Source organism: Nannobrachium achirus (assembly GCF_963921795.1).
Source record: "Nannobrachium achirus genome assembly, chromosome: 13".
Classification (NCBI taxonomy): Eukaryota; Metazoa; Chordata; class Actinopteri; order Myctophiformes; family Myctophidae; genus Nannobrachium; species Nannobrachium achirus.
In genome coordinates, this window is record NC_137833.1 from 15,664,860 (window position 1) to 15,677,606 (window position 12,747).

The 12,747-nt window shown below is 43.2% G+C and overlaps 1 protein-coding gene across 1 annotated transcript in view; it reads left to right on the forward strand.

The window, feature by feature from the left end:
* Nucleotides 1-9,802, forward strand: part of LOC308296993 (uncharacterized protein) — a 16,630-nt gene extending 6,828 nt beyond the window's left edge. Inside the window, exons 6-11 of the mRNA XM_080740371.1 lie at nucleotides 3,163-3,303; nucleotides 6,078-6,182; nucleotides 6,415-6,633; nucleotides 6,882-6,947; nucleotides 7,051-7,128; nucleotides 7,280-9,802. Coding sequence (XP_080596497.1) covers nucleotides 3,163-3,303; nucleotides 6,078-6,182; nucleotides 6,415-6,633; nucleotides 6,882-6,947; nucleotides 7,051-7,128; nucleotides 7,280-8,370 — 1,700 coding nt within the window. The 3' untranslated portion in view covers nucleotides 8,371-9,802. The remainder of the gene's footprint in view (nucleotides 1-3,162; nucleotides 3,304-6,077; nucleotides 6,183-6,414; nucleotides 6,634-6,881; nucleotides 6,948-7,050; nucleotides 7,129-7,279) is intronic.
* The last annotated feature ends 2,945 nt before the right edge of the window (nucleotides 9,803-12,747 follow it).

A 12,747-nucleotide genomic window follows, 5' to 3' on the forward strand; every position in this document is an offset into this window, starting at 1 on the left:
TCACACACTATTCAGTCCATTCAGATTTAAACGTGTAACTGGCCTTTACAGATGGACATATAGATACAGAAGAGGTTGCACACACTCAGACACAACAAGACCCAGGTTATAAACCCCTATACTGTACCATACGGGATACAGTGAGTACACTATGGTGGGGACAGACAGACAGAGTCATTAAATAAACCCCAGAACCACCCTTCTCTTCAGCTCACTTCTGTTGTGAAACTCGGCTGCTTCCTTTCTACAGATAGATAAGCCCCCCCCCCCCCCCGGACACACACACACACACACACACACACACACGCACACGCACACGCACACGCACGCGCACGCACACGCACACGCACACACACACAGAGTTAAATACTGTACACTTCTGCCCTCCACCCTGTCACTTCCTGTCTACAGTCCACTTGAGCCCAAAGCACTGAGGTCCCAGCCAGCAGTGATCTAGTGCAGTGGTTCTCAACCTTTTCAGGCCGCGACCACCAAAACAATCATTTTTCAACTGGAGACCCATGCCTCCCACCCTGACAAGCACTAAGGGGCATTACATTTATTTATTCAGAACATGGTTCTGAATAGCAGATCTACGGTTCTAAATAGCAGATCTACATTCTCACAACGCCTCGCAACGCGAGGCCATCTAATATGTTGTTGCCTGGAAGTGTTGTCCATCAAATATGTTGACAGAAACCTTATACATCGAGGCTGTCATGCAGAAACCTCTCCATATTTCTACTTTTCATGTTTTTTCCTAAATGAAGGTCTTACTTCATCATACAACTGCCGCACAAACATAGTATTTTCGTAGTATTTTCACTAACTCATTAAATTGATTTAGAATGATAATAAAAAAAGGTAACGGTTTTGAGGTTTCCACCCGACGGTGATACAGTACATTTTCCTGCTAGTACAAGCAGCAAAATGTTAGCAAAATGTTAGTGTGGCATGTTTGACAGACTGTGCTAAAACACAATAGAATATTGCACAAGAAATATTAGAGCTAATACTGTCTGGATTGCAATTAAATGAAAAGAACAAGAAAAAGAAGATGAGATGAAGTCAGATTTTTTTTAATGGGATTTAAACCTGTCCCACAGTAAACCTCAGGGTCATGAGTCATGAGTCCCACATGCACAGCGGAGACATTCGCAGCTTGCTAGCGGTGAGGTTGACACCTGCCTCCGCGCTCTTTCTCTCACACTTTGCGCACATTGTACACGCATTTACACCAACCACTCACCACCTCCACCGCTGTCAATGACCATCTGCAGCCGTGCATGATCTGCCTGCACTTCTTTCCATTGCACACACAGTGCGGAGTGCGCACACACACACACACACACACACACACACACACACACACACACACACACACACACACACACACACACACACACACACACACACACACACACACACACGAAACACCTCATGCCGTGCAGCTCTATCCACATTCTTACACCTGTTAACGCTGCTTTCACCTGATAACCTGTAGCCTTTCACATGCACTGACATACACATGCACGTATGCACAATTCCATTTACAGTAGTGTTCTGTTAGTGTTTCCTCTCCTACGTTTCATACTGATGCCTGAGCAGTAGCTTCTCATCTCTCCTTCCATCACATGTATCTCTACCTCCGCTCACCACCTACGACCCACAAGCTAACAGAAAGAAAGCTCTGAATATAGTTAGAAGAAAGACGTTCCCATTATACTGTAAATGCGTGTGTAATATGGCAACATGTCATAAATAAATTATTTAAAAAAATGCTTGGGGCAGTATAAAAACAGCAGTCTTTGTTAACTTATTTTTGGCTAAGTGAAGACTGAGGAACAGAGCCTTATTGGTAATCAAGACTATGTGTTACATCTCCTAGATGCACTTTATTGTTATATAGAACACTTTATTAGCGTTCCAATGCCTTTGTCAATTGAGCACAACTATCGATGGACAGTAATTTGGGTATTCTAAGTGCATTCTTTAGTAAAGCAGGCGGTGTTAGGGGGGGACCCATCTAAAGTCTGGCTTGGGTGTTCTGCTGGGAACTGAAGGCTAAAAAACATGGGGACACTCCACACTTTTTAGTGGGTGGGGGTGTGGTCCTCTACATCACCCTTTTCTTGCGCTCTCTCTGTCGCACATGTCACGAGTCGTCATCACCACCCTCACAGAGAGTATCACTTCTCGAGGCCTGCCTTGTACACACACAGACACGCACACACACACTGCTTTCCACCTGCCGTGACATCACTGAGCATCACTGTGGCGACATAGCCCCCATCTGTAGGTGGGCCTCAGTGTGAGCAGGGTAGCAGAGAAGGAGGATAAGAGATTTAAGAGAGGGAGGAAGATAAGAGTGGGCAGATGTGAAACCCGGCGTTTGCGTGGGAGGGTGTCTCTCGGTAAGATATGTCTGAGTGTATCTGTCAAGTAAGTGATATCGTATTGATGTCGTATTGATGCTGCGTATATGTAGACGTGTAGGCTAATGAGGCCTGAAGGACCATATGTGTGACGTTTTTAGTTGAGCCAAGTTGCCGTTGAGTTAGCAGCCTCCGGATTTCGCTGGCACGATCACAAGAACATAAACGTCATGATTCAAATCAACTTATTGTAACTTATTGGACTGAAGAACAGTCCAATAAGTTACAAAAATGATGATAACCTAAATTACCCAGCTCTAATTTTAAGAAGAATTTCTGGTGCGATCAGAATCAGGGCCACAATAAAATTAATTATTTACAACCGATTTTGACTGTCCAACCTTCTTTTTTTCCTATTTTCTTTTTCACACATCTGATGATCTACTGATCATTAGACTTATTAGATCAGTCTTCAGAGTTTGAATGAATGTAATTTGCATACAGATGTGAGGGGACTTAATTTCATTGATTACATTATTTAAAATATTTTATTTGAAATAAAAATCTGTCTCACACTTTTGAGCCACCTCTGTGCCAATGTTGCCACCCGTGCCTATGGTTGCCCTGATATACACTATAAACTCTCACTGACCTCCCTCTCTATTTGTGTTTGCATGCATGTGTGTGCATGTCTGTGTGTGCGTGCGTGTGTGTGTGTGTTGTGTGTGTGTGTGTGTGTGTGTGTGTGTGTGTGTGTGTGTGTGTGTGTGTGTGTGTGTGACCTCAGTGCCCCGTGAGCAGCTGCTGCAGACAGAGGAGTATGACCTGAATGTGGTGCGTCTGTGCATCCAGGTGTTCCTTCAGGACGACAGTGGCCACTGCACCAGGCCTCTTGGTCCCATCGTCACCAACCCCATCTACGACAACAGTGAGTGGCTCAGTGTTTTATGTTTTACTCATATAAAGACCTGAGGCCGGGCCCAGGCCATGGCTTAGCGGCATGGCTCTGGGCACCTAGCCTCTAAAGCAGGGTTCCCCAATAGGCGGCCCGTGGGCCATTTGCGGCCCGCGGGGGGCTACTGTCTGGCCCTCACCAACCACAGTAAAAATGGTGGTATAAGAGCAGCAACAACACTAGTATATCGTCATTGTCGGGTGGAAACCTCGTATCTCCAAATTTGTACGTTCTTTTGCAAAGTAAAGCCCTGCTTCTTCATACAAGGCCGTCGCACAAAAGTAGTGAAAACAGCAGATCTACAAGCACACAACGCCTCGCACCGCGAGGCGTTGTGTGCTTGTAGATCGGCTGTTTTCACTAGTTTGAATCATTTTTAAAATGATACCGTAAATGCAAAATGAACGGTTTTGGACATACAAGATTTTCACCCGACAACGACGATATCTGAACTGTCGCTGGAGTAGCGGGAACGCCACCGTTGCCCCCTGCAATGTCGTGGCCCTCGGCTTGGTACCCTAGACATGATTCGGCCCTTGGGGAAAACTAATTGGGGAACCCTGCTCTAAAGTAACCCGACAGTGGATGGCGGGTTTGAGTCCCGTTCCCGACGATCTTTACTGCATGTCTCTCCCCATCTCTCTCTCCCTGTTTCCTGTCCATCTCCACTATAAATAAAGGCTAAGACGATATCTTAAAAAAAAGAAGAAAAAAAAAAGTCTGATTCCACAAATGCCTTACAAATCAGTAGTTCTCACCCTTTTAAGATGTTTCAAATATGTAAAAAGATAACAGATGTACAAGCGCAAAAATGACATAGCATGTTTTCCCGGTTTGAATGAGTAACTCAAGTTAAAGTAGCAATACTGCACAATAAAAGTAAAAGGCGTGTATTTTTACTTGAGTAAAAGTACAAAAGTATTGGCTTCAAAATATACCTAGAGTACTAAAGTACCATAATAGCAGATCGACAAGCTCACAACACGTTATATTGTGAGATTGTGGGTTAGAAATAATCGTGAGAAAAAAGAACCAAACAGAAAAGGAAAAACTGAAGGACAGTCCAATAAGTTACAAAAATGATGATAACCTAAATAACCCAGCTCTAATTTTAAGAAGAATTTGTGGTGCGATCAGAATCAGAAACGAGTTAACGGTATATAATTAAGATACACAGTAAAGTCCTCCTCAGTGATAATTTATCCATTTGTGGTTCAGAGAGTGTTCAAACACTGCATTGTACGGTACTGTACTGTACTGAAGTGCTAACGATTGGTGGAAATTATAATGCAGTCCTTTTTACTCCTTATTAGATTATGACTGGAATAAAAACTGAATATTTAGGTGCGCTCTCAAGTAAACAAGTGTAGGTGTGTATGGAAGTGTAGCAATTATTGGATTTGCGAGAGTTACATACGCATGTGTGAACTGGCATTGTGTAGTGTGTGCGTGCGCGCGTGTACATGTAGTATGTGTACACGTTCTGGACGAGAGCGCCTGCTAAATGCCTAGATTGTGAACGTTTGATGCTCACACATGTGTCACCTGTGTTGTGTGCCGATGTGTTTACTTTGTCATCAGTCAACAGTGTGTGTGCGTCTCATGTAGAAACTAGTTCAGTGTTCCTCACACGCACAGAAAGGGGAAGTTCTGTGCACTCGCTAACCCTCAAACAGCACAGTAACCATAGCGCACTTCCTCTTCTGACAGCAAGCATGTGACTCAACCTGGTCAGGCTTGAAAGCACTAAACTGAAAGCATTCCCTTTGAGGGCCCCTGAAATATCACACTATAATATCACCCACTGAGTCGCTCATACGCTAGCTGTGATGATAGCTATCATCATCATAACAACACTTTAATAAGATAGATGTCACCAAGATAGTCTGGTCTGGTCTTTTACCAGGCGATCTTCTGTGCTCAATTTACACCAAACTGTGTCAAAGTAGCTAAATAGAGTTGTTTTATATATTATCCTATAATATATTATGTATATGTCTCTATATGTCTCTCAGCTTTCCTGAGACTATATGCTGCCATCGTCTGCCAACTTTCAGATATAGCTGTGTAGCGTGTACAGCCATGGCTTTACAGATCTTATTTCTTCTTCCAGGACTCGCAAACCCTCTGTGGGACAACGAACAACCGATATTTATATTTCAAATCGTAACCTTTGATTGACTGGTACAAACATAATTGACAAATGAATTGACAATCAGACTGCGCATTACAGAGACTTTTGAATGACAGCAATCAGACAGATGGAGAGAGATATACTGTATAGACACAGTTAGTCAATGAATGTATGCGAGAGAGAGGGCAGAAAAACAAAAGGGATGATGTCCATCACATTACTTTCCGCCCTGCCATTTCATGGCTCCTAGAATAATTTCAAATCACGTATGCCTCCTGGTGGAGATTCATGGTTTATTATGCATTAATGGTTGACTGTGTTTGCGCAGGCTATTTGTTTTTATACTTGGCAGCCTAGGACATTTCGAGGGTTTCAACAACTTGGTATGCCCAAAAAGGAGGCAAAAAAGGCTGGCAAAGTGTTGTGCCGTCTCAATTGGCAGACGCTACAAATGGCAAAGAGTAAAGACACTGTACTTTATCCATAGAGGACTAAGTGACATGCATGGCATGATTTTTGTGCTCTCCTTTATGTGGTCATGAATAAATTGTTAAAATGCGTGTGTGTGTGTGTGTGTGTGTGTGTGTGTGTGTGTGCATTCTTTCTTCACCAGGGGCCCCTAATACCGCTGAGCTCAGAATCTGTCGCGTCAACAGGAACAGCGGATGTGTCAAGGGAGGTGATGAGGTCTTCTTGCTGTGTGACAAAGTACAGAAAGGTAAACTATACCATTCACATAAAGTTCCACAGCAGTGGGGCTTTGACACTTGATTTGCTGTAGAACAGAGAGCATTCTCACCCAGACATTGTTTCCCCTCTTTTCATTAATCCATCCTCCATTATTCATCTATAATACTCTTTGGGGACTTTTGTCCCCAACTCCAGCGTTCATCTGTTCCTGTTCTGTTCATTCATCCGTTTATTCCATCCCTCATCCCTCTATCATCCAGATGACATAGAAGTGCGTTTCTTTGCCCCTGACGGCTGGGAGGCCAAAGGCTCCTTCTCCCAGGCTGACGTCCATCGCCAGGTGGCTATTGTCTTCAAAAGCCCAGCCTACTACGACCTGCATATCACTGCCCCGGTTACCGTACGCATGCAGCTACGCCGGCCTACTGATCAGGAAGTGAGCGAGCCGATGGAGTTCCGCTATTTTCCTGATGACAAAGGTGAGAAGCCAATATGCACTCAAAACAAAGTGCTTCTGCACATCATTTACCCAGTTTAGCCCTATAAACTGTATGTCATCACACAACGAATAGCCTATTCACCTACTAATAATGACATGCCCAAAATAGGGATATGCCAAGTTAAAAGTGGTTTTGTAGGGGTCTGTGTGTCCACCGTTGAATGATATGTAGGTGTGAAAAAGGCAAATAAAGAGTTTAAATAATAGTGGATTTGGTGTTTTCCATAGATCCATATGGCTGCAATAAGAAGAAGAGGACCAGAGAACACTTGATGAAGATGTCAGGATTGAATGGTAAGAAGGATACATCAGTGCATTATGGGTATTCAAATGTGCATGAGTCTGTGTGTTTGTACAAATACTGTAACAGGAGTTTTGTCTCCACATTCTGTTTCAGCTGTCCCATTTCCGGGTTTGGGACCAAACAGACCAAAGTCAGTCCATCCTTCCATGATGGCCCAGTTTATGAAAAAAGGTAGACTGAAATACATTGCTCCTAATGATCACCTTTACGTTGCATTAATCGACACACAAACATTTATCCATTTATATGTTCAAGATGGTCTTCTAATATTGGCACATGACATAACTATGTTAACAATAAAAATCACAATATCTTTCACCAGAACCCAACATGTTCTCCTCGATGTCACGGCAACAACCTGCTCCATTTAACTCGACTTACCAGCCAAGCCCTCATAGCCCAATGATGACATCACCAGCACCTAACATGTCTGTCAACCAGCGATGGTCCAACCCCAACCCAGCACTCTCCATCGATGCGGTCAGGATAAATTCCCCCAACACCATGAGCCACCTATCGCAGCCACAGTCAAGCCGTCTGCCTGGGTATCCACATACCAGTGGCAGTGGCATTAGCACTCTACCCCAGCTCTCCATGAGGGATCTCGTCTGCTTAGAGGCTCAGCCACGCTCTCAGACACAGCCGCAGCACCAGCACAGGGAGGGCATGGCCTCCGAGACCCAGGCCCTGAACAGCCAGGGGGGGCAGAACCAGACCTTCCATCCCCAGAGCAGCCAGGGGGGGCAGGGCCAGACCTTCCAGGCCCATACCAACCAGGGGAGCCAGGACCAGACCTTCCAGGCCCATAGCACCCAGGGGGGGCAGACCCAAACCTTTCATCCCCAGAGCAGCCAGGGGGGGCAGAACCAAACCTTCCAGGGGATCCAGACCCAAACCTTCCAGGCCCAGAGCAGTCAAGGGGGGCAGAACCAGGCCTTCCATCCCCAGAGCAGCCAAACCTTCCAGGCTCCCTGGCCTGGTTTCACCTCAGTCAATCAGGGACTGAATGGGTCTGGATCCGGAGACGGTGGCGGTGGCAATGGCAATGGCGGTGGCGGCGGCGGTACCCTGGGTCTGGGATCTTTCGAAGATGACGATGATTTTTTTAAGAACCTGGTGGGAGAAGGGTGCCAGACCGGCTTCCAGCTGAAGCAGGAGCCCATGGCTCCCCAGTTACAAGAGAGCCATGCTTCCCACATGCAGTCCCCCTTTGAGAGCCAAGGTGGCACATACACCAACCTGCTCCCTCGACCCATGAGCAATGGCACCAGCATGGATATGAGAAGTAGTAATGACAACATACATTCTCTTAAGGGCCTACACAACCCCTTTTGTAGCAACAACACAGATCCTGACAGCTTTGCAACTCTGGCCGACTGGATAAAACTCACAAAGAGCAACAACCAGGAGTGACAAGGACATATTTGAACACATCGAGGAAGCCCACAAGCAGTTCCCAGGAAAAAAAGGTGGATTACATATATGAGTCATGCCTGGAACTTTGGAGAGATATGATCAGCAGACATGCTGATGTACTCCCAGCTGATGTCAAATCTACTTTTCGAAGATATGAATGTATTACTCACTCACTCAGTTTTTCAGGCTGAGCTAGCTTCACTTTTGATTTATATCAGCTAGTGGTTTGTGGATTTGTTGAGTGGTTGATGTATTTTCTTTTTTACGGTAAAGAGGTATTAGGGTTTTTTAAAGAATGTTATTTAACATTGAGCCGCCACAGTCATTGCTATTATCCACATAACCTTTGTTTGTGTGTGTGTAACATGTTGACCATTTCTTGTTTTTATTTCAACGGCCATATCTTTGGTGCCAATGCTATAGCAGTTTCGTTGACATTGTATCAAGGTATTTGCTCTGAATGCAACGTCAATGTTCACTCTTTTTGTACTGTACATACATAATGTGTTTAGCCGTAGTTGAGAGCGAAAGCGTCAATAAACGCTTAAAGCTCTCAAGAAAGGGCAAGGTACTGAAATTTCCATAGAGGAAGTGAGGGTAAACACAGACAGTGACTACACTGGTGTATGTCCTCTGTAATGACTATGTCATAACAATGATCTCATGTGCTTAGAGAATTAGCCTTAACCAGATATGTTAGCTTTGTTCAGATTACAGGCAAATCAGATTTGTTCCTCAAATCTGATTTGTTCCTCAAATCTGTTCTTTAGGTCCACACTGTTATTTGCAAGTGATCAGATCGTAATTTTGTATTCAGACATTGTCGACCTATCTGCACTGGTTGCTGTGGTAATGATACGGTATATAACGGCTAGGTGTAAGACTCTAAATGATGCTTATCTGTTGTATGACCGTGTCTCTCGCAGAAAACAGCAGATCACAACACGTCGCATGAAGATGGGTTGTTGTGAGCTTGTAGATCGGCTATTTTAAGTGAGCAACACAGTTGTATGCAAAGCATAAATCAGGTTTATGTGTCCAAGTGTTGAGACTCAGACACAGCTTTGGAAATCATATTTGAATTGCATGTCAAACCACCTGGGAATGTGGTTCAAAATGTGATCTGCAAAGATCAGTCAAAATGTGTTTGCTGTTCAGACTTGATTGTAATCTGGATCAGGATTTGAGCTGCCAGTGTGAACACAGCCTTATACCATTTGCTTTTTATTTTAGACCTTTAGCTAGCAGCAAACTTACTTACGAGTCAAGTTCATTTGTTTAGCACTTAATCACTGTCAGTCTAAACGTACTGTACAATATGAGTTGCGGTCTTGATTGACAGGACACATGCCATGCCATTCTGTCACTTGTAGGCTAGCCATCTTCATGACTGTTTTGTAAAACAGATGATTCTTTGGTATTTGTTGATTTTCTTTTACACTATCGGTTGTTCATTAAAATGAATCCTTTTTTTAATTACACATCGGTTTGTGTCTTATCGTACAGGTGCACCGTCATTGTATTATATATTGACAATATTGAACAACAGTTGTAGATATTTTGTACCTTTCAGACGATGACTTTAAATGAAAACAACAATTAGACTGTAACAAAAACAAAGAATAGCTATTTATTGATTGACTGATTTAAGACATGTTCTCCCCGTGTCTCCTTGGGTAGTATACCCTCACAAAAACATGCAATAATCCTGGTTTCTAAACTGCCTCCCCCTGGCCAGCCGGGGCTCCCCAGGCGTGGCAGAGGGAGAGCAGAAACCAAGTTAGGCAATTGGCACTGGGTGAAAGAATGGGTTACAAAATCGTGGGATAAAACTTATAGGAAAAAAAAAGTTTGCATTGGAAAAGGCACAGTTTAATGTCAGTAGGCTACAGTTCACTGTTACAAGGTCGACTAAAACGAGATCCTAGTCAGCTTTTCTGTTTATTTACATGGGAAACATTTATGTATCTCATATAACATTGAATGACAGACGGATAATGGATCAAACTAGCTCTCATAATCTAAATTTATGTTTGAACAAATTTCAACTAAATCTTGGACACAGCCATGGAAGGTGCCCTCTAAAAATGCATGATAGCCTAATCCGTCTGATTCTTTGGCAGAAATAATTAGGTGTTGACGTGCTGAGAGACAAAGCTGTCTACATGACTCAGGCCGTAGCGTGCCTCAACAGTACACACTGACAAGGCTGGCAGATGAAATGACTCCACACTTTCAGATTAAGCTCAGCTCTGGCCTCAGATGACTCCAATATTTCATCATAATGAAGCTTAAATTCATCCTTCTTTCACAAGTGATTTTCTTCACCTCAGTATGTCAGGGAGATGCTTAAAAGAACTGGAACTCATCCGTGTCACTCTAGATGTTAACCACTTTATTTTATGCTTTAACTATTAAAGAATTGCAGATATACATCTGTAGATATATTGTACATATTGTAGATCTGCTATTTTTGAAAAATCTTTTTTAAAGCAAACATTTGTAACTCAAATATTTCTTTCTCGGGGTCCCCGGAACAAAATATTTTCAGATGGGGGTCTGCGATCAAAAACGTATAACTCTAGGGGTCCTTGACATTAAAAACTTTGAGCACCACTGATATAGAAACATACGTTTTTCACCATTATTAGGATATAGAATACTTTCTTCGTTATTTTTCAGGTCTTGATGGGTTAAATCCCAGGCTTGACATTCGCATAGAATGAAATCCCTGCATTGTGCTGACCGATGCAGTTCATTTATTCAATCAGCCTTAATGTGAATAGCAGCTCATTTTGAGGAGAAGCTTGAGTAAAATCATACTATACTTTGTATCACAAATACTGTATACACCGCTACCCAGTATGCTGCAGTAGCTTGAAGTTGTTTCTTCACTTCTGTAGATGGATTTAATACCACAGTCCACATTTTAGAAAGTATTTTAATATAGCCTATATTTTGATCAAAAATCCCATTTTGTATTGACAAATATCTCTTTGTGTTTCTATATTCATACCTAGTACGTACACATTTTCTGGAAACTTTCTGTTCTATTCTAGTCTTGGGACTAGTTGGCTGTTGCATAATAAAGGCAAAACAAAGGTCCCCAATTACTGTCACTTCTGTTGGGTAAGGGGATACAATTCAGTGTGAGCACTTTCAAAACCCCAGTGTCTATAAAAGGTCCATTCTTCTTCTAACCACTGAGCTCACATTCAGCTTCACCAATTGGATGGTTTGAATTATAGGTTTAAGACCGTTTACAGTCTTTAAAAATACAAGAACTGGGTCTTGATATCTTGGATATTGTATTCATTTGGTCACTATAGTATTTATCTGTCCGTTTGGCCACAGCCCCCAAAAAGTGTTTGTGCCAATACAAGATTTGTTGTTAAAATGTTATTAAAAAAAGAAAATTCATATTTTAAAACAATAGATCTTCACAGCAGAAATGTATATGTATATTAAGTAAAACAAATGGAAGACATCCGTGTGGAGTGCCTGAAATGGGAACTAGTGGTTTGAACTGCAACTCCTTAGTCAGTGGAAACTAGTAAGACGCCTCAGGGCGACAAGCGACCTCTCCCCTAGGGGGCGAGGTCGCGCCACAGTAATGTGGACATCAGGGATCTCCATATATGGGCATAAAAGGGATTTGTCTCCATATCTCCATATATGGGCATAAAAGGGAATTGTTCCCCCTGGCATCACAGGGATCTTTCTAAAGCCAGGACTCCACCAAAAAGACGGCGTCGTGCTGGTGTCAAAAGATTAACCGAGGCGAATTTGGGTTGTCTGACGTCAACGTCGGCAGTGGAGCACCCGTCATTGATTAAAAAGGGAGCGTTCCCATGCAGCGTTGGAGCCGGGGGGGGGGGGGTAACAGGGCATCATTAATATTGATCCGGGAACTCCATATATGGGCATAAAAAGGGATTGTTAGTGTGACATCACAGTGAAGCCAGAGTGTGATGTCAGAGCGGCAAACTCATTCTGGTAAAGCCGTTCCTCTGACATCACAGCGGCAAACCCATAGACGGTAAAAATGCGTACACGTCTACACGGACGGACATACAAGCTGTGACGTTTCTCACTGTAAATTACATTTTCAGCCATACTGAAAAAATAGAAGTCATAGTGTGTGCCTTGGCATTGACCACAATATGTTGTGCTTTACTTACACAATCTTGTGGTTGGCCTAATAGTCCTGCTATGGCCCAGGCTTAATGTGGGAATGCCCCACTGTCAAGTTTAACTCAAGAGGGAATGCTCCATTTTCTGTACGATTTGTGGTTTAGCACTACCGCTACTCTTGATTACAATGACAGGTCCTGTGGCCTTACATGACATGTGTATACAAGCACTGTTTGACTG